The sequence below is a fragment of the Schistocerca nitens genome, chromosome 12, assembly GCF_023898315.1.
Source record: "Schistocerca nitens isolate TAMUIC-IGC-003100 chromosome 12, iqSchNite1.1, whole genome shotgun sequence".
NCBI lineage: Eukaryota > Metazoa > Arthropoda > Insecta > Orthoptera > Acrididae > Schistocerca > Schistocerca nitens.
This window is the reverse complement of record NC_064625.1, coordinates 171027056-171049341: the sequence shown is the minus strand read 5'-3', so window position 1 is coordinate 171049341 and position 22286 is coordinate 171027056. Positions and strand designations below refer to the sequence as shown.

The 22286-nt window shown below is 42.9% G+C and overlaps 1 protein-coding gene across 1 annotated transcript in view; it reads right to left on the bottom strand.

Annotated features, from left to right (window-relative positions):
• LOC126214986 (protein artichoke-like) overlaps positions 1–22286 on the bottom strand; it is a 339045-nt gene that overhangs the window by 95517 nt on the left and 221242 nt on the right. Inside the window, exons 5-7 of the mRNA XM_049941617.1 lie at positions 18922–19092; positions 13111–13229; positions 510–656 (exon numbers count right to left, since the gene is read on the bottom strand). Coding sequence (XP_049797574.1) covers positions 510–656; positions 13111–13229; positions 18922–19092 — 437 coding nt within the window. The remainder of the gene's footprint in view (positions 1–509; positions 657–13110; positions 13230–18921; positions 19093–22286) is intronic.

Below are 22286 nucleotides of genomic sequence, written 5' to 3'. Positions count from 1 at the left end.
CCTACGAAAGGCAAAAGTGCCGAGTTCGAGTCACGGTCTGGCACAAAGTTTTAATCTGCCAGGAAGTTTTAACACAGTGACTGTCTGTATGGAGTTTAAAGGAAGGGGTACAATGCTCGAGCAGCTCCTCATAAGCCACACTTTTCTGTTGTCAGATGCTCGATATGGCGTAAAGTTCGACGCCACTGGACAGTGGATGACTGGAAACGAGTTTTCTGTGTGGTAAACTGACAGGAGGGTTTGGATTTGGTGAATGCCTGTAGAGCATTGCAGGCTATCGTGTGTAGTGTCAAAAGTGTAGCACAGAGAAGGTGGTGTTACAATATGGGGGTGTTTTTCATCGTTAGGGTGTGGTCCCCCAATTGCACTTAAGAAAACGCTAAATAGGAAAGGATACGAACACATTTTACAGTACTGTGTACTGTAGAGGAACAGTTTGGAGACAACTGCAGCTGTGTGTATGCGTGCATGCGTGGGTGTGGGCGTGAGGGGCAGCTGGGCCCCCTTACCGTGCGCAGCATGTTGACACCCAGGTCGAGCATTCTCAGCTTGCCGAGGCCTCGGAACGTTCCGGCGGAGATGCTGGCGATGCGGTTGCGGCTGAGATCCAGTGACTCCAGGTCTGGCAGCGAGGCCAGCTGGCTGTTCTCCAGGGTCTGGAACCGACAGGGGTGTCGTTTAACATCCCGAAACAGCTTCGACAAGTTGTCGTGCTCCTCTACAACGCGGAATACCGACTGACTACTTGTGGCATTCTTTACAGAGAAATTTTCAAATTATGTGACATGTTCCAGTAGCTGTCTACAATAGGTTATATAAGCTCACCTTGCACATGTCAACAGCAACAATTTTAGAAATTTATGAATGTTTTGCAGCATGATACAATAAAAACAATAGTAATAAGAAAAGAACAAAAGTCTAGGGAAAAATGAATAACAATTAAAAGAATGATTGGAAATAAAGACTACAACAAATTAAAAATCCCTCCATTATGACCCAAATATGATGTATATGCCCCACCAGTTTTTAACCTTTCAGACCTGAATTTTTTCTGGAGTTTTTTATGTGGTAATGCTCTTAGATGATTTTTAAATGATTTTAGATGCAAGATTTATGTACCCATTTTCAAAACATACTTTGTGCATGTGGCCTCATTTTAATGACTGCAATAACTAATTACAAAATATTCTCTATTGTAACAAATAGTAAAATGATCATTAAATAATTACCGTGAAAAATAACAATATTCAATTATGTGTTGGAATATAGCAAACCGACCATATACGCGTACATTGGTGGTCGCCACTCTACACCGCCACCCCTTCCTGCCCTCTGCCGTAAAGATCGGACTTGGACTTGAGCCCAGAACACTTTTCTGGGCAACTGCTCTACTGAAATGGATCCTGTGATGTATTTCCATATAACTCATTGCACTTTTCATAAATCTAATATTGACTGTGGCCAATAGATTTATTCCAAATGAATATGCTGCAAATGAAAACTGTTTTGTTCGTCATAATCTGACATTCCAGTTAATTGCCTTGCCTCATCGGATACATCAGGTCTTGTCAGACCACCCAAGTCAAGCAATGCTGGGGTAACTAGTATTCAGACGGGTAACTGCCTGGGAACACCACATGCCGTTTGCTGCTTTCACTTCGTCTTTACGGCAAAGTGCAGGAGGAGTTGTGGTGTAAAGTGCCCGATCGTCAGCCACTACATTAGTGTCCCGGATGAAATTCCGAACCTCTCCGCGACACTGTCGATGCCGATCCGTCCGTCGGATGGGGACTTAATGCTCGGCGGGCACCTCAGCGGTGTGAGCAGTGGCTTGTGGACTGGGATTGGGTTTTACCTTCTCCCTTCCCTTCATCGGTAACAAACCCAATACTAGACTGTACTCACATCCATTACACCCACATACGCTCTACAAAATGTGATGACGGTGCTCACAACTCCAGAGAGTACCGCACCACAATCGATAAGCCACGCTCAAAATGCTCTTCGCACAGCAGCTGTACGGGTCGGGAGTACAAACTATATCGAGGTCTGCCAGGGGCCGTAGCTGCCAATCCGTACGCATCACATGTGTGGACAGTGGTCAGTTACTGCTGGAACACTGAGCTACGGTGGAAAATTCTCTTCAGTGCGCCAAGTCGCGTACAGTATTCAGTTACCACCGAGTCTACAAGCTTCGACGTTCGTCCATTGTCTCCGAGACTTAGGCTCTGTAGAGATCGTAGGCCAGGTTCGGACTCCGCGTAGGCCTCACTCGGAGGCACAGTGACAGGAGTTTAATATTTTAGAGGAGTTCTAATAATTTCAATTTTAGAGGTCTTGTAATAATTTCTAACATCTAATTGTGCTGGACATTTCACAAGAAGAAGCATCATTTACGTCAAGTATTTCTTCATATTTGACAAATATCATTACTAATTATTGAGAATATTTCTGATCAAAGATGAGATACGCCATCCTACTGCATTCCGACACAAAATATACTCATACGACACACCTCTTACATATTTACACGAAAAGGGCCAGTGTGTGCAGCGAAAGAACAGACTTTCCGACAGGCGGCTAGACCTGCCCCGTGAGATATCAGAGCTGACAGTGCCACACAACATTTACGTACTATCTCGTTTTGTGTGGTGAAGTAGCACAATTTTACATTTCTGAACATTTAAAATGAGATTCCAATCTTTGTACCACTTTCAGGTCATATCAAAATGTGACTGACTGTTCGAGCAGACTTTTTCACACAGGATTTCATTGCTGCGAAAAATCTGAGTTAGATTGGTGGCGGGGTCATTAATACAGAGTGTCTCAAACTTGTTGGGTCAAATTGAAACATGTGATAGTGGGTCCCCAACTGATAATATTGATACAGGGAACAAATGGTCAGAAACACATATTTATTGTGTTATGAACATACACAGCATACACCACGTATTAACAATGTAGCTCATAGTAATTGATCAGAGCAACGATCACTAGTGTCATCGTGTGTACTGCAGCGGCACACGCAGTTCTGTCACACTCTTGCAGGGATCCCAGGTGTCTGTGTTTACTGAAACAGGCAGCGGGCATAACTGGCATACACCTCTGGCTGCCAGTCATGTGATGACCGTTTGCAACACACCAGTGCATTAACCTGTGCCGCATGCACACCATTATCCCTGGTGTCATTTGTCCATTGCATCAGACAGCTTGTGATGTGTCCACAGAGAGGTGCATTACTGAGTACAGTGCATGACACACGGTCAAAGATAGAATGTTACTCGTCACGAGAATTGGCAGACACGCATTTAAACTGCTGTAAAGCGGCACGAATGTACAGAGAACACTTTTCCGACAGGCATCATTCTGACTGGAAGAAGTTTATCTCCACGGATACCAACTTGTGACAGATGGGGGTCATTCCGCCACAGAGAGCTGGTGAAGGCTCCCGTCAGAGACGTACCTGAACACCAAACTTTGATGAGATGGGTGTTGGATCGTGTGGCAAACCACACAGCAATAAGCACCTGCCAACTTGCCCACGAAATGCACATTTCAAAGCATACGGTATGGAGAGTACCGGTGGAACAGGTGTTACGTATACGATGTGTGCAAGCACTGGGACCATCAGATTTTGATCCCCAAGTTCACTTCTGCTGCAGTGCCAGACATTGTACAGTTCGTATTGTTAATGTATGAGGTCTTATTCACCCAGGGAGGTATTTTCAACAGCTGCAATGGTCATGTCCAATCCCAATGCCACTCACATTGGTGGCCACCAGAAATTGATCCTCTCAAGATGTGGGCAACCATTACTGTCTCTCTGTTTCACTGGTCCACATTACCTGGTGTACCTGTGTGATGTACTGGCACAGTTCGTGAATACTGTACCACTTGTTGTCTGTGAAAATATGTGGTTTCAACACAATGCTGCAACATTAAATTTCAACATTAATGTGTGCAATCACCTAAACAACATGTACCCTCAATCATTGGATAGGAAGGGGAGGTACTGTCCCACAGCTAGCACGACTGATAGACATCACGCCTCTTGACTTTTTCCTCTGGGGTTACTTCGAGATGTCTGTGTATGAAACCTGCACAGAAACTGATGAAGACCTTACTTCAAGATGTCGATGTACGAAACCTGCATAGAAACAAATGAAGACCTGCTTGCTAGGGTACAAGCTGCCCATCTCCATGTGCAACTGACACCAGGAATCTTTGAGAAAGTGAAGTAGAGCCTCATGTGCAGTTGTCATGCATCCATTAAGACTTACAGTTGTCACACTGAACAATTACAATGAACTACGTTGTTGTATTGCGGTGTATGCTGTGTACATCTCTAACAGAATACATATGTGTTTCTGATCATTAGTTCCATATCCCAATATAATTGGTTGTCGACTTTTTATCATCTGTTCCAATTTGATCCAAAAGGTTTGAGACACCCAGTATACAACAACAATAGTAAGAAAGGGTCCCTTTACATTTCGCTGGGCACACGAAGTTACTTCTGAATCTGTCAGTGACTCAACCTCTAAGATAGTGTGTTGTATCCTCCATATCAAGAAATTCTCAAACCAGTTACAAATATCACTTGATACCCCATATGATCCTATCTTCTTTCATGTAGAAGATATGATGATGAGTAGAAACTTTGTCACCACTTGCTTAATAACATGTTGGTCCACATTCAGAATGCAATACAGCAGCCGTCCTGTGTGGCTTGGATTACACAAGTCCTAGGTAGTTTGAGGAGCTACGTAGTACCAGAGAGGACTGTTGATATTTTTAAAAATATTGAAAATCCGATATACCGATATTAAAAAATATCATTGTAGGCTCTCGATCTGTGAAAAACAGGTATCGCTGCATCGATGGAGATAATATCAGTTGCACATTGTAAATATGTTGCCAATCTTAGAGCTGTATGTTTAAGTACTAATATATTATCAGATATTCTGCACATCAACAAGTTAGCAGTCTGCCTCTGCCCCTCGTAGCAAGAATTTAAAGGAAAATGACACACGTTCACGTTTGGCAATAACCACTTTGCTAACATTGGTAACTACATGTGAGGGGCACAATAAAACGTGTCCAATCGGTCTATCATTCACTTTTGCCACATTTCGGATTTGTCCAGAACACTTCATGTTGACTTCCCAATTTTTTCCATGTCAGCAAACTAGCAGTTGTAGTGTCAAAACTGCACAGCGGAGCTAAATGCTGCAGTTTTTGTCGGAAGCAATGAGCGCCGACTACTTCAGCGTTTCCTCTCATGTTTCTGACCACCACAAACCACTCTAGTTGTCATTTAGATTTTTGTTAATCATTTTCAGCAATTGTTCCTGAAGGATGCTGATGTGAAAAATTGCACACTAATTGTATTAAAAATTGTTTTTTAACACAACTGGTTGGCTATTTCTCCACATCAGAAATCTCGTTATTCCATTCACATCGCCACCCACCCGTGCAATCAGACTTTTTCTTTTGTCCCACTTACACTTGCTTCACACTGTCAAAGAGAAAGACTGGACATGATGAAAGCTCCAAAAGTGGTAAGACTTCTTCACACAGTGAAAGTAAAAAAGTCCAAATATCTACCAAAAATTGAGAAAAATATAATATAAAATAAAATTATCAGCACTCTATATTGACATTTGATGCCAATATATTTTTGGACAAAATATCGCCAATATATATTAGTATTTTTTGGAAAACATATCAATATATCAATATTTTATCAATAGCCTTAGTACCAGATGTCTATGCACATATCACGCATTCCTCCAAATCACAAGCCGCTGGTTTGTGGTTATGGAGCTGGCACACAACAGCACTCCAGGTGTGATTCACATGTGAATTTGCTTGTCAGTGGCTGCACTATTATGCTTCTGAAACCAGTTAGGAAATTTCTGGCCTAGTGACATGGGCTTTTATCCTGCTGGAAAATGCCATTGCCGTCAAGGAAATCTTCAGGTATGAAGAGGTGCAGGTGGTCCACAGTAATGTTCACAGAGTGAACAGCTATCGAGGTGCATTCGATTACTGCCACAGATCCCATGGAAGCCCAGGTGAATGCCCCCCTATAGAATAATACTGCCTCCACTGGGCAACTACAGTGCTTGTATTGTGCAGCATTGGCCTGGTCGATAGCATGATACGTGTCTGTTATATGAGGATGGATGGTTTACAAGTCTGGTAAATTTCCATGAAAGACTGGAAAATTTTTGTTACACTTCCACTCCCTCATATAAAGAATTCTAACACTGTACGGCATACAGTTCATTTGATTTGATTTGATTTGATTTATTTCGTGTTCCATAGGTCCAACTGTGTTGGATACACAAGGACGTGGAACAAATCAGTTTTTTACAAATACAATCTGATAATCTTATAGCATATACAGAAATTTGAGTACATAATTATATAAAAATTTATACAGTAAATTCTTTGGGCAGCAATACAGAAAAAGAAAATACATATTTTCTTAGAATCATTAAAACACTACAGAAAACAGATACAGAGCACAAAAAGATACAGAGCACAGGTTAAATAAAATTATTAGTGGCATTATGTCAACTTGTATTATATAATATTAAAATATTACAATTTATTTAGTTAAAAATTCATCTAGACTGTAAAAAGCCTTTTCTAGCAGAAATATTTTTAGAGCTTTCTTAAACTCACTATTGTTATGAATCTTTGTCTTTATTTCGGGAGGAAGAGCATTGAAGAGTTTTGCTCCAGTGTAGTGGACACCCTTTTGTGCCAAGCTCAAATTTCTGAGTTCACTGTGTGTGTCATTCTTCCTCCGTGTGTTATGCTGATGATAATTACTGTTTGGTTGAAATATATCTATATTTTTACAAACAAAACACATGAGAGAAAAAATATATTGGCATGTAGTTGTGTATATTTTAAGATTACGAAAACTACTTCTACGCGAGTCTCTTGGGCGCAATCCACATATAATTCTTAAAGCTCGCTTCTGTGCAATGAACACTTTCCTTGCTAATGGCTGGTTGCCCCAAAAAATAATTCCGTACTCAATGAGAGAATGAAAATAGCCATAGTATGCCACTTTTGCTGTGTTAGGGTCAACACATGTAGTGACAACCCGTAAAGCATTGTTGACAGCAGTCTGATTTTAAATGTGTTCGGACAAGCAACAGAGACAATGTGTTCCGGCTGTCCAGTTGACAGGTCACCACAAGCGAAACCATTGACAAAACTAATGACGTGCTACTGCAAGACTGCCAAATAAAAGTTGGTGACATTACTGAGACTGTGTGTGAGTGCATAATATCCTGCACGGAGAACGTGCTACGAAGAAGCTGTGTGTGAGGTAGGTGCCACAATTGCTCAGTGTTGCCCAAAAGCTCATCGAGCACAGTTTCTGGCAATGTGTAATCGTAATCCACAAGACTTTTTGTGTCGATTTGTGACAGTTGATGAAACCTGGATCCATCATTACACAAAAAAGCCAAATCGGCAGTTGAAACAATGTACAGAGGCAAATGAAAGTGCACCAAAGAAGGCAATTTGTCAGCTGGTAAGATTATGGCCACTGTTTGTTTGCATTCCTGAGGAATAATCACCACAGATTACTTGGGAAAAGACAGAACAATAAATGGACCATATTATGCTTCCTTGTTCAATTGTTTGAAACTTGCACTGGCTGAAAAAAGATTAAGGCCGGCACACAGAAAAGTGCTGTATCACCGGGTTAATGCAACGTCTGTCACGTTGGTGATAACAATGGTAAAAGTTGGCGATAACAATGGCAAAAGTGCAAGAATTGGGCTTTGAATTTGTTCCTCATCCACCCTAATCACCAGACTTAGCTCCAAGTGACATTTTCCTGTTCCCTACCTCGAGACTTTGGCTCGCTGTGAAAGGAGGAGGAGGATATTAGCATTTAATGTACCGTCGACAACGAGGTTGTGAAATACGGAGTGTAAGCTCACATTAGGGAAGGATGGAGGAGAAAATTGGCCCTACCCTTTCAAATGAACCATCCTGGCACTTGCATAAAGCAGTTTAGGAATTCGTGGAAAACCTAAATCAGCCCGATGGCGGTTTGAATCGTCATCCTCCCAAATGTGAGTCCAGTGTGCTAACCACTGTGCCACCTCACTCAATTGCTGGGAACAAATTTTCATCGAATGAGAAAGTGACAATTGCAGTCAGTGACTACTTTGCAGAGTTTGAAACAAACATTTTTTTCTTGGGTTTTCCCAGACTTATCAAACCACCCTCACAATTTTCTACCTGCCATATACAGTGGAGTGACAAGGGTCATAGGATACCTCCTGGTATCGTGTTGGACCTCCTCGTGCCTGACACAGTGCAGCAGTTCAATGTGGCACGGACTCAACAAGTCATCAGAGGTCCACTGCAAAAATATTGCGCCACGTTACCTCTACAGCTGCCCGTAATTGTGGAAGTATTCCCAGTACAGGATATTGTGTACGAACTGACTTCTCGATTATGTGCCATAAATGTTAAATGGTGATCCGGGTAGCCAAATAATTTGCTCAAACTGTCCAGAATGTTCATCAAACCGATCGTGAACAATTGTGCCCCGGTGACACGACGCATTGCCACGCATAAAAATTCTGCCGTCGTTTGGAATGTGAGGCACACAAATGGCTGCAAATGGTCTCCGAGTAGCTGAACGTAACTGTTTCCAGTCGATGATCAATCCAGCTGGACAAGAAGACCCAGTCCTTTCTGTGTGAACCTAGCCCACTGCATCACGGAGCCGCCATCAGCTCGCACAGTGCCTCATTTACATCTCAGGTCCACAGTTTCGTAGGACCTGTGCCACACTAGAACCCTACCGTCAGCACTTACCAACAGAAACCGGGACTCACGGTGACCGAGCCGCAGTTTTCCGTCGGTCTACGATCCAGCCGATACGGTCACGAGCTCGAGAGACGCACTGCAGGTGATGTCGTGCTGTTAACAGAGCCACTTGGTTCAGTCATCTGCTGCCATAGCCTATTGATGCTAGATTTCACTGTACTGTCCTCTAACAGATACGTTCATCATACATCCCACATTGATTTCGGCAATTATTTCACGCATTGTTGCTTGTCTTTCAGCACTGACAACTATGTGAATGATGCTGCTGCTCTCGGTCGTTAAGTGAAGGCTGTTAGCCTGGATTGTCTGTGGTGAGAGGTAATGCCTGAAATCTGGTATTCTCAGCACACTATTGGCACTGTAGATCTCAGACTATTCATCTCTCTAATGATTTCGAAAGTGGAATGTCCCATACCTAAATCTCTAACTACCATTCTGCATTCAAAGTCTGTTAATTCCCATTGTGTGGCAATAACCACGTCCGAATCCTTTCGACGTGAATCACCCGAGTACAAATGACATCTCTGCCAAATCACTGCCCTTTCATTCCCTGTGTACGTGATACTACTGCCATCTGTGTATGCGCGTCCAGTGACTTTTCCTACCCCAGCAACAGGCTCCGTGGCTATTCCGTACAGATTGGTCTGGAGCGAAAATGCGTTTAGCTCGTGCATGATATGGTGTACTTTTGAATGAGACTGCATTGAATTACACTAAGAAAGATTAATAGCAATAACTAAAAGCGGTTTATGGTTTGTACACATGCAGTGCTACTGAAACTGAGAAACATATGGAATACTTTCTGTACACTGACTCCAGAACACAAAGTGAAATGTTTCTTTATTTTATGACTTGGTGAGGTGTATTGCAACAGTGTGGTTGCTTAGGCAATGTTATCATATAAATAGCAGAATGGTGCTCACCATTACGATTAATGTGGGGTAGGTCCCATTTTGTTTATGGGTCGTTTATGATTCATGAATGGATATCACAAGCTCGTATCTCATTCCCAAAAGGTGAATGAGATATATGGTTTTCTAATGGAGCAAGTCTTGCTATGATTGTTATTAAGGCACAACATCAATCATGACTGTTCAGTGTAAAATCTTTGTATTCTTAGGATCCAATAATAATTGCTAAATCAACAGACAATCACAAACCTTCTTTTCTGTTACGACCTTTCATCATTTTAATTAAATGAAGTATGATTTTTCTAATGTAAAACTCTGCACTAATGTCTGGGGTAAAAATAATGGAAATGATTTTATGCCTCCAGCTCACTTACAGTTTGATGATTATCCTTATTCATGTTGTACAAGGCTCAGCAACGTATTTCTTTACTGTAGCAACTGTGTCAAATTATGTAAAATAAGTTTGCTTTGAAAGCTTCGGGTAGCAGCAGTTCTATAGTTTTGTTATTGTCATCTGTAGCAAATAACATTGCTGAACCACAATAATGTATGGTGGATGTTTTGAGATGCCATCAGGATTTCCACATCTGCGATGAATAGTTTCCTAAGGGCAGGCAGAACATGTAATAATATTATTTCTCTTGGGTTTTATTCACTTCATCCAACCCGATAGCTGAGTGGTCAGCACGACAGTCGCCCAAGGGGCCCGGGTTCAATTCCTGGCTGGGTCAGAGATTTTCTCCGCTAAGGGACTGTGTGTTGTGTTGTCTTCATTATCATTTCATCATCACTAGTGAAAGGCAATGGGAAACCACCACTGGAATCACTTCCCTAGACACTCATGCGCTGGACCTCTCTGATGAGGCTTCCCCTAGACAAGACCTGCCATAAGGCTGAACACAAAGTTAAGTTATTCACTTCTGTGGAGGGCACTTTTATTTGGGCAAGTGCATATGGAACTTTGATGTCCTCTGCTAATAGCGAAGTCAATGCAGTTTTACAGACACCGTACAAGTGCATCCAGACACGACCATTGACCAAAAGTAAGAAGAAATGTGGTTCATACTATCAGGTGAAATCTTTCCATTGATTCACAATTCCAGTCTCATCGATCCTGTGCCCAATGATTCCACTGTGTCACCTTTGGAACACATTGGGATTATCTTTTGTGGGGCCCAATGTTCAATTGTATGTGCTGAAGGGTGTGCTCCAAAGCACTTATGGGTGCACCAGCACTATTCTCTGTCAACAGATCTGCCACAGATTGTCAGCTATCCTCCTTCGCTGAGGAAAACGAAGTTCTGAGCTCAGCATTCCCTGACGAGGCACGGGTGTCCGACACTTTGTCGGCTGTTTGTGGTTTCACCATATTTCAACCACTTTCCGTAGGTGCTCAAGATCCACTACACCATTTCCGAGATGATGGTGCCAAGATTAAATGAAATAATTGTGGGTATCAATGGCTGGGAGTCTCGATCTGAGGAAATTTGGCTGTCAAGGTGCAAATCTTTTCAGTCGATGCCACATCGTGTGACACGCGTGTCGATAATGACGAAATAGTGACAAGAACAACACAACACCAATCCCTGAGGGCCAAAAATCTCCGATTCGACCGGAAATCGAACCTGGACCTTCTTCACGGCAGTCAGACGTGCTGACCACTCAGCTAAAGCGGACGGTCCTTGGCCATAATCTTTCCTCATCAGAGTGGCTCGTGCCAACGTATTTCACCATTTGCATCTGTATTGTCATTAGAATGACACCCCCATTCATCTCTGCTGCTCTTGTACACTACCTATACCACATCGCAATGACACAGTGCCACCGGGTGGCATGCAGTCTCGCAGAGGCTCAGTGGTCATGTTTTGGCTCATTGGTGTGTGGTCTTGTGATTGATTTGATTTTTGATTTGATTTGAACAGGAGAGCTAAACCAGCTTAGGTCTAACCCAGCATTGCCCGCACCAAAACTAGGTTTATTGTGTGGTATCGCTCCCTGTACATCTAGTAAAGCCAACCAGTGCCCTTAAATAGTGGAAGGAGTCCCTCTACCAGTTTTTTGTTAGACACAATTTCTTCAGATCTAGTTGTCCCGAAGATTCTGTATCTTTTACTCTCCAATGCCGTGCTTTCAAAGATTACGTGTGATGCAGTTTCTTCACCCTCATCACAGATCCTATATTTACAGTCCTCTTCCATTATACCCATTGTGTGTAGGTGTTTTTTTAAGTTTCCATGGCCGGTTATCAGTCCAGTCATGAGTTTGATCTCTTTCCTGTTCAATCCCAGGATTACAGAGTTTCTTTTAAAACATGGCTTGGGCATCAATACCTTACCATGTTGTTGTTTATGGACCTCGGTCCAATATCCTACGTGCTGTTTCCTAAGCTAGTTCCGTAGTTCTAATTTGATCATAGCCTTGGTGATTGTCAAGATAGGTTCCGGTCCAATAAATGGAGTTGTTGCCCCCATCCTAGCCAGTCTATCAGCTTGTTCATTGCCACAGATCCCTGAGTGGCCAGGAACCCACACTGGGTACACCCTATTGCTTCCCCCTAGCTCCACCAGAGCCCTGTGGCAATCTGCAACAATCTTAGATCTTGTTGCAGGAGCTGCCAATGATTTCAGGGCTGCCTGGCTACGATCATTGTAGCACCTACTCATATTCACCTCCACACACGCCCTGATTGCAGTAATTTTGGCTTGGAATACAGAGGCCAGTCTCCCTAGAGAGATGCTGCTCTCCAGTGTTGGCTGAACCCCGTACAACCCTGCCCCAACGCCTCGATCTGTTTTCGACCCGTCGGCGAACCAAACGACGTCCCCCGAACGGTGTCGAACTGTTTTCTCCCACTGCTCCCTACTACCAATTATTATGTTGTAAGGCTTGTCGAAGCAGTCAGGAGTTATTATACAGTCGGCGGGCATTTCTCCAGCCATATCTATATTTACCTCACTTACTATGTTAGAGTGTGATTCTGGATATCCGAATGAGACCCAGTTTTGGCCAGTTTTAAGTCTGTATGCCCCAGCTACTGCCTCCATCTTAACCCAAAGGTGAAGTGGAGGCATGTCCAGCATTGCTTCCATTCCAGCGGTTGGTGTGCTGCTAATTCTGCCCGTTATGGCTAAGCAGACCAATCTCTGCACCTTAGCAAGCTCTTTAGCAGCAACCCGCTGTTCTACCTGTGGTCTTGTGAAGTGGAATGACTTTTTGAAACCCTTCTACATCTTACTCCAGGAACTATTCCCACCATTGTGAAGTGGAATGTGTCTACACGGTGCAAAGTCACTACACACATCATAATTATATACCAGCTACTCACCTGTATGGTGTTGGCAGAGAGGTTGAGGTGGCGGAGGCTGGCAAAGGCCTTTATGGCGGCAGCTGGCACCTCCTTCTGGAAGTTCTGCGACAGGTCCAGCTGCTCCAAGTTGTCTGCGCCTGCAAAAAGAGCGACAATGTACACTGCACGGTGAGAAGGACTTTACGTGTAGAAGTGCGGAACAGAGTTCTCGTCAACTTTCTATTGGTCCTTAGTTCTTCCCCAGTAAAGTCTTAGTGAAGATGGCCAAAAACGTATGATGTCAAAAAAGAAAGCTTTCCTTTGGAGAAACTTAAAATTTAACTGCTTTTGAGGTGCAACGAGCAAGTAGTTAACTTCATATTGAACTGATAGGAAGGAGGATAGATATCTCACACACCTCTCATGATGATTTTTCTTCTGGATTAAGTTCTGAGACCACTTATGTTCTTGCTATAAACAAGTATATACAGGGTGAAAAGTATTTAAACCGACAAACTCTGGGAGGTTGTAGGGGACACCAAAACAAATATTTTTCCCTAATGTCATTTTTTCCTATGAGGATTATTTAAACCGGTGGAGGCCGTATTATGCTCTTCAGTTGTTAGAGGCCATATTAATATCTTCAGTTGTTAGAGGGCGTATTATGCTCTTCAGTTGTAGGCAATTGCTGTCCACCAGTGTAGTAGTGCATTGTCTCTGTTTACTAAAGGAGCGATACACCTGGAGTGAGTACACTGATATGGTTGGTGCGTACTACGTAGCACACCACAGCGGACGAGCTGCACAGCGGGTTTATCAACAACAATATCCTAATCGCCGTATCTCGCACCATATGACCTTTACTGCTGTGTACCAACATCTGCATGAGACCGGGTCATTTAGCAGATTACCTGGATAGGGACGCCGTCGCACGGTAAGAACACTGCAATTTGAGGAAGCTGTCTTGCAGCGTGTGGAGCGGGATCCTTCAATCAGCACTCGTGCAATTGAATGTAACACGGGGACGAATCTAAGAACAGTCCTTCGAGAGCAATTGTTACCTCCATTTCACTTACAGCATGTCCACAACCTGGAACCAGTTGATTATCCACCCAGAGCATTGCCAGAATTGCTGGGAGACATCCCGCTCCCTACAAGACAAAGCATGTGATTCCAACATGACAGGGTGTCGGCACATTTCAGTCATCCTGTGCGTCGATTCCTGGACCGACGGTTCCCAGCAACGTGGATTGGCAGAGGTGGTCCTGCACCGTGGCCTGCTCGATCCGCAGATATGTCCGGTCTGGACTTTTTTGTGTGGGGAGAGATGCGCAACCTTGTTTAGGCAACTCCTGTTGCATCAGAAGGGGATCTGGTTGTCCAGATAGTAGTAGCATCAGGAACAATTCGGGATACTCCTGGGGTCCTTGCCCATGTGAGACAGAACATGATCCGATGGTGTAACCTTTTTTTACCTGTCAATGGAGGCATTTTTGAAAATCTACTGTAATTGAAATTGGGTCGTGTTAATGTGCTGTCTCTTGGTCATAAAAAAAAAATGGAAAAGTGTTACTTGGTTTAATTAATTTGCCGCCAGAGAAATCTTCCTCTACCGGTTTAAATACTCCTCATAGCAAAAAATGACATTATGGAAAAATATTTGTTTCGATGTCCCCTACAACCTCCCAGAGTTTGTCAGCTTAAATACTTTTCACTTGGGGCACTTTAACCAGTGTGATTTCCTTTCTTGCAATCTGTTTGTTACGAAAATATGAACAGCAGTACCTCCTTCATAAATAGTACGGAGTATTTTTTTATTCAGTAATCCACATCGTCCTCCCAAGACACTTGCAAAAACATGATGTTATTACAAATGGCAACACAAAAGTGACCGACTGTGCTTTACCAGCACACAGTCCAGGAACCTGGGGTGACAATAAGTAATGCAGCACATTTTTTTTCCTGGTCCAATTTTGGTTGAAAAAAAAATGCAGAATTTCTTTTGGGACATAGTGGAATATTCCCAGTTCAGCCCCTGTAGTTTTGTGAAGTTCTGAGAAGTGACGGCAGTAAACGTAGCCTTCAAAGCGGCATTCATAGCCGAGGTGCGTTGCAAGTAGAGAGCTGTCATTAAGTTTGTTTTGGCAGAAAACAATAGCATCACAAATATTCAGAGGTTCTTGTAGAATGTTTATGGAAACTCGGTGAGTCATTGGGCAAGGAATCTGTCATCATCACGGCAGGGTCGCACAATGACTTGCTGAATGCAGCCTGCCTCATTCCCTTCTCAGCCACTGCTTCCCTTTCATGTCCTTCAACTATTACAACTGCTGTCTGGTTTTCCTGCTATCTGAAGACAACCATTTAATCTCTGTATTTTATCCATGCCACCTATATAATTCTAAGCATGCAGTCCAGTCAACACTATGAAAAGCTACCAATGCTATAAACATTAATGTGGATTGTAGAAGCAGTCCATATTTCTAGTGTTATATTTGTGTACACTACTATTTATTTTCAAACACTGCCTGCTTCTTCACTCCAAACTTCATTAGACAGTAAATGCATCATGAGGTTGTCATTAGTAGGCCTAATAGTTTTAACAGTTGCCTATGTGATGTTTGATGATGGACGGTAGACATGTATCCGTACATCACATGTTTGTGCAGTGAATACTGCACATCTGCATGTGGAACTGCCCACGAAAAGTATTCTGTAAGATATTGACGAATTGAAGTGTGCAACGTAAGGTAGTTTTCTGATGCTTTCATCACAGGGATTGGCAGTAGCATGTAGAGCAAATGTTGCTGAAATCGAGAATGTGTTTTCCAGTTCAAGTTCTGATCGATGTGCTTGCCTAGGAATTTTAAATAATCAGTTTTAGACATACTTCCCTTCCCCATGCTGTATTTTTATTGATTACGATATTCCATGGCTTGTACACGATTGAATGAAATGTGTTCCCTCTAAGTTAAGTGATAGACCATTCACCAAGAACTAATGAATAAATAAACTGTATCGTGCAAATTTTGTTTGGCTTTATTCTTCTCCAAGATACAAAGAACAATAGTCTATGTCTTTTTTTTTTTAAATGGATGCTACATTTTTTATTCAGTAATCCACTCGGTCTTTCGAAGACCTCTTGAGAAACATTTCACAGTATAGCATTCACGTAAACCTGACATTACTAAAAACGTGATACAGAAGTGGCTCTGACCCTCCTGTATAGCACACAGAGTAGGCACCGAGGTTAACGTAACTTGTTCACTTGCTGGAGCTGAAGGTACACAAACGGAAACAAAAGGAAAATGCACACCGCTTTCAGTCAACCACCTTTAGCTGAAGGTTTGAGTGGGCACAGTGTACACTAACAAAAGGAAGATAGAAATGCTATGCAACTATGGAGAATGCAAATTAACAGAATGGTAACCCCAGCAGTGTTTTGCTAATTTGCATTCTGGTAACTTACACTGGTTACTGATAACATTATCACCACTGACCTACTATCGATATAAACGCACCCGGGCGATAGCAGTGTCACCTGCTGAGGAATGACTGCTAGTCAAACACAAGCACAGTGCAATTAGTGCCAGTGGGTTTACTGTCCTTGTGGAGAATGGAGAAGGTGTGAGATCTACCCGAGTTTGACTGAGGGCAGATTGTGATGCTCCGAAGGTCTGACACGAGCATTTTGGAAACTACACAACTTGTCGGGTATTGGAGGGGAGCAGTGTTGAATCTCTTCGACGCACAGTGAAACCACATGGGGTGCTACGGCCAGCCCTGACTACAGGTGTCAGATGTCTTAGGCTAAGCATACTGGTAAAACAGGACAGGCAATGAACAGTGGCAGGATTAATGTCAGACTTCAATTCTGGGCAGGGTACAAATGTGTCCAAACACGCAGTGCACAGAACACTCCTAATGGTTGTCCTCTGCAGCCGACAGCACACGCGTGTACCCGTGTCTTACGGAATATTTTTCGTGGGCAGTTCCACATGCACACGTGCAGTATTTACTGCTCAAACATGTGATGTAAGAATACATGTCTGCTGTCAATCATCAAACATCACATAGGCAACTCTTAAAACTATTAGGCCCACTAATGACAACCCCATGATGCATTTACTGCCTAATGAAGTTCAGAGTGAACAAACAGGTTGTATTTTAAAATAAACAGTTGTTGTTATTGTGGTCTTCAGTCCTGAGACTGGTTTGATGCAGCTCTCCATGCTACTCTATCCCGTACAAGCTTCTTCATCTCCCAGTACCTACTGCAACCCACATCCTACTGAATCTGCTTAGTGTATTCATCTCTTGGTCTCCCTCTACGATTTTTACCCTCCACGCTGCCCTCCAAAGCTAAATTGGTGATCCCTTGATGCCTCAGAACATGTCCTACCAAGCGATCCCTTCTTCTAGTCAAGTTGTGCCAGAAACTCCTCTTCTCCCCAATTCTATTCAATACCTCTTCATTAGTTATGTGATTTACCCATCTAATCTTCAGCATTCTTCTGTAGCACCACATTTCGAAAGCTTCTATTCTCTTCTTGTCCAAACTATTTATCATACATGTTTCACTTCCATACATGGCTACACTCCATACAAATACTTTCAGAAATGACTTCCTGAAACTTAAATCTATACTCAATGTTAACAAATTTCTTTTCTTCAGAAACACTTTCCTGCCAGTTGCCAGTCTACATTTTATATCTTCTCTACTTCGACCATCATCAGTTATTTTGCTCCCCAAATAGCAAAACTCCCTTAATACTTTAAGTGTCTCATTTCCTAATCTAATTCCCTCAACATCACCTGACTTAATTCGATTACATTCCATTATCCTCATTTTGCTTTTGTTGATGTTCATCTTATATCCTCCTTTCAAGACACTGTCCATTCCGTTCAACTGCTCTTCCAAGTCCTTTGCTGTCTCTGACAGAATTACAATGTCATCGGTGAACCTCAAAGTTTTTATTTCTTCTCCTTGGATTTTAATACCTACTCCAAATTTTTCTTTTGGTTCCTTTACTGCTTGCTCAATATACAGATTGAATAACATCGGGGACAGGCGACAACCCTGTCTCACTCCCTTCCCAATCACTGCTTCCCTTTCATGCCCCTCAACTCTTGTAATTGCCATCTGGTTTCTGTACAAATTGTAAATAGCCTTTCGCTCCCTGTATTTTACCCCTGCCACCTTTAAAATTTGAAAGAGAGTATTCCAGTCAACATTGTAAAAAGCAAATAAACAGTAGTGTACAGAAATATAACCCTAGCAACATGAATACCTTCTACAATCCACAATTACATTTATAGCATTTCTAGCTTTTCTCAGTGTTGACTGAGATTTTTATAGGTGGCACAGACAAAATGCAGAGGCTGAATGGTTGTCTGCAGATAATAGGAAAACCAGATAGAAGGTCATGAAAGGGAAGCAGTGGCTGAGAAGGGAATGAGGCAGGCTTGCTGCCAACCCTGATGTTATTCAGTCTCTACATTCAGTAAGCTGTGATAGGAAGCAAGGAGAAATATGGACAGCGATTTATAGATCAGGGAGAAAAAATAAAGTCTTTGAGATTTGCTGGTGATGTCAGAGACAGCAAAGGGTTTTTGAACACCAACAGCTGAACATTGCAGGGTATTAGAGAATACTGTAGGGCATAACAGGGTACTACAGGACATTATAGGATACCACAGGACATTATAGGATACCACAGGACATTATAGGATACCACAGGACATTATAGGATACCACAGGACATTATAGGATACTACAGGAGAGGAGGGTACCACATGGCACTGCAGGACACAATAAGACACTGGAAAACAATACAAAACGTGACATACCTTGGAAGACATCACTGTTGAGCTTATCCAGCCGATTCCTGGAGAGCCCGAGGTAGCGCAACCTGGAGAGCCCGGCGAACGCACTTCCCTCCAGCGTCGTGATGGAGTTGTTGGCTAGCTCCAGCCGCTCCAGGGAGCTCTGCCCGGAGAAGGCACCGGTGGGGACCGCCTCTGTGGAGACACACAAACCGTGGCAGATGACACGTGGTCAATGGCAGGATCTTTGACTAACTGCCTGCTTTCATTTTATAGCAGTAGCAGTCAAAAGCATTTCAGTGTGCAATTATCAGTTTCAGTCCAGCTGTGGTTGTCACCAGAAAAATGCAAAAATTGATGCAGCATACAGCAACCTAAGGCTTTACTGCTTTCTCAATGTAAGCTCATCAGACAGAGTATTAGTCTCCCCCTTAAGAGATCAGTCTCGTCGTTTTGTAGCTCTCAGTACGTTGTAGAACTAGGACCAGCTGCTGATGTGAACTTCCACTGCTGGTGTGAGTTGTATCAGCGAGGTCCGGTGTCTGCACCAATTGGATGTATTCAATAAGCACAGTATGATAATTTGCTGTGGAGACATGAGACAACAGCTATCGTGTTTTAAGTATAAACATATAGTCCTTTTTATGAACCACTTTCTCAAAACATATAAATGCTACTTTTATGAAACTTTACATATGATTTGTATGGTATATTTTTCAGAACTGTGAGAAGAATTATGTCTTTAGCTCAAATATTTCATGTGTTGTAATGCGGTTTGCTCGACAAAGAAGTTACGAGGGTGGTTTGATAAAGTCTGATAAAAAAGCACAGGAAAATGTTTCTTTCATTAACTACTTACCTTACTTGTCAACATATTTTCTTCTGAGTGATAAACAGTTGGTCTGGTGGACCTCCACCTTTTTCATCCCACTGTAAAAATAGATTACGTCGAACTCTGCAAAATACTCGTTGATGGCAACTGTCACTTCCTCATTTGGTGAAAATTTCTTCCCACAAGCCAAGTATCAAGTTAGGGAACAGGAAGAAGTCACTCTGTGCTAAGTCTAGTGAACAGAGTGGATGAGGAGCCAATTCAAAACCCAATTCATGCAATTTCTACATCTACATCTACATCCATTCACCGCAAGCCACCTGACGGTGTGTGGCGGAGGGTACCTAGAGTACCTCTATCGGTTCTCCCTTCTATTCCAGTCTCGTATTATTCATGGAAAGAAGGATTGTCGGTATGCCTCTGTGTGGGCTCTAATCTCTCTGATTTTATCCTCATGGTCTCTTCGCAAGATATACATAGGAGGGAGCAATATACTGCTCGACTCCTCGGTGAAGGTATGTTCTCGAAACTTCAACAAAAGCCCGTACCGAGCTACTGAGCGTCTCTCTTGCAGAGTCTTCCACTGGAGTTTATCTATCATCTCCGTAACACTTTCGCGATTACTAAATGATCCTGTAACGAAGCGCACTGCTCTCCGTTGGATCTTCTCTATCTCTTCTGTCAACCCTATCTGGTACGGATCCCACACTGGTGAACAGTATTCAAACAGAGGGCGAACAAGCGTACTGTAACCTACTTCCTTTGTTTTCAGATTGCATTTCCTTAGGATTCTTCCAATGAATCTCAGTCTGGCATCTGCTTTACCGACGATCAACTTTATATGCTCATTCCATTTTAAATCACTCCTAATGCCTACTCCTAGATAATTTATGGAATTAACTGCTTCCAGTTGCTGACCTGCTATATTGTAGCTAAATCATAAGGGATCTTTCTTTCTGTGTATTCACTGCACATTACACTTGTCTACATTGAGATTCAATTGACATGCCCCGCACCAAGCGTCAATTCGCTGCAGATCCTCCTGCATTTCAGTACAATTTTCCATTGTTATAACCTATCGATATACCACAGCATCATCCGCAAAAAGCCTCAGTGAACTTCCAATGTCATCCACAAGGTCATTTATGTATATTGTGAATAGCAACGGTCCTATGACACTCCCCTGCGGCACACCTGGAATCACTCTTGCTTCGGAAGACTTCTCTCCATTGTGAATGGCATGCTGCGTTCTGTTATCTAGGAACTCTTCAATCCAATCAAACAATTGGTGTGATAGTCCATATGCTCTTACTTTGTTCATTGAACGACTGTGGGGAACTGTATCGAATGCCTTGCGGAAGAAACACGGCATCTACCTGGGAACCCGTGTCTATGGCCCTCTGAGTCTCGTGGACGAATAGCGAGAGCTGGGTTTCACACGATCGTCTTTTTCAAAATCCATGCTGATTCCTACAGAGTAGATTTCTAGTCTCCAGAAAAGTCATTATACTCGAACATAATACGAGTTCCAAAATTCTACAACTGATCGACGTTAGAGACATAGGTCTATAGATATGCACATCTGTTCGACGTTCCTTCTTGAAAACGGAGATGACCTGTGCCCTTTTCCAATCCTTTGGAACACTACGCTCTTCTAGAGACCTACGGTACACCGCTGCAAGAAGGGGGGCAAGTTCCTTCACGTACTCTGTGTAAAATCGAACTGGTATCCCATCAGGTCCAGCGGCCTTTCCTCTTTTGAGCGATTTTAACTGTTTCTCTATCCCTCTGTCGTCTATTTCGACATCTACCATTTTTTCATCTGTGCATCAATCTAGAGATGGAACTACAGCTAATACGCCCCTGGAAAATGAAAAACGAACACACTGACGCAAGTGAATAAGACCAGCCATACCTACACTGCACACTAAGAGTGGACGGTAGAAGCGACGATCAAACGCACAGTGCTGCGGACACACCGGGAACCGCGTTATGGGGAGTGGAATGTTGCTGGCTGTGCAGCAGTTGGTCACCGCCAGAGTCAGTAGCAGCCTGTGACATATGGAACTCGGTGTGTGTCTACAACACTGTTAGCATGCTGCGACAGCGTGTACGTGAAACATTTGTGCGACTGACGGAGTTTGAGAAAGGGCGTGTAGTGGGCCTGGAGAGGCCAGGTGGATGTACTGCAGAACTGAGCAAAGCATGGGGCGTAAGGTCTCCATAGTGCATCAGTGTTGTCACCGGTGGTCGGCAGAAGGTACAGGGTGTCCGAAAAGTCTTTCCCTGATTACATAAATTGATAACTCAGGCTAGAAGTAAGATACAAATATGAAACTGGTGTCTAATTGTTTACAAACTATCAAAGTTTTTTTTTCACACATCAGTAAAGTTCCACATGAGCACCCTTGGTAGCACGTAGCACATCTAGGTGATATTCAATTTCCGTCCACACATTAGCCAACATCACTGGAGGGATCGATTCAACGACTGTGGTTATCCGTTGCCGCAGGGTTTCGAGATCTGGTACACGTGTTCGGTAGACCTCGTTCTTGAC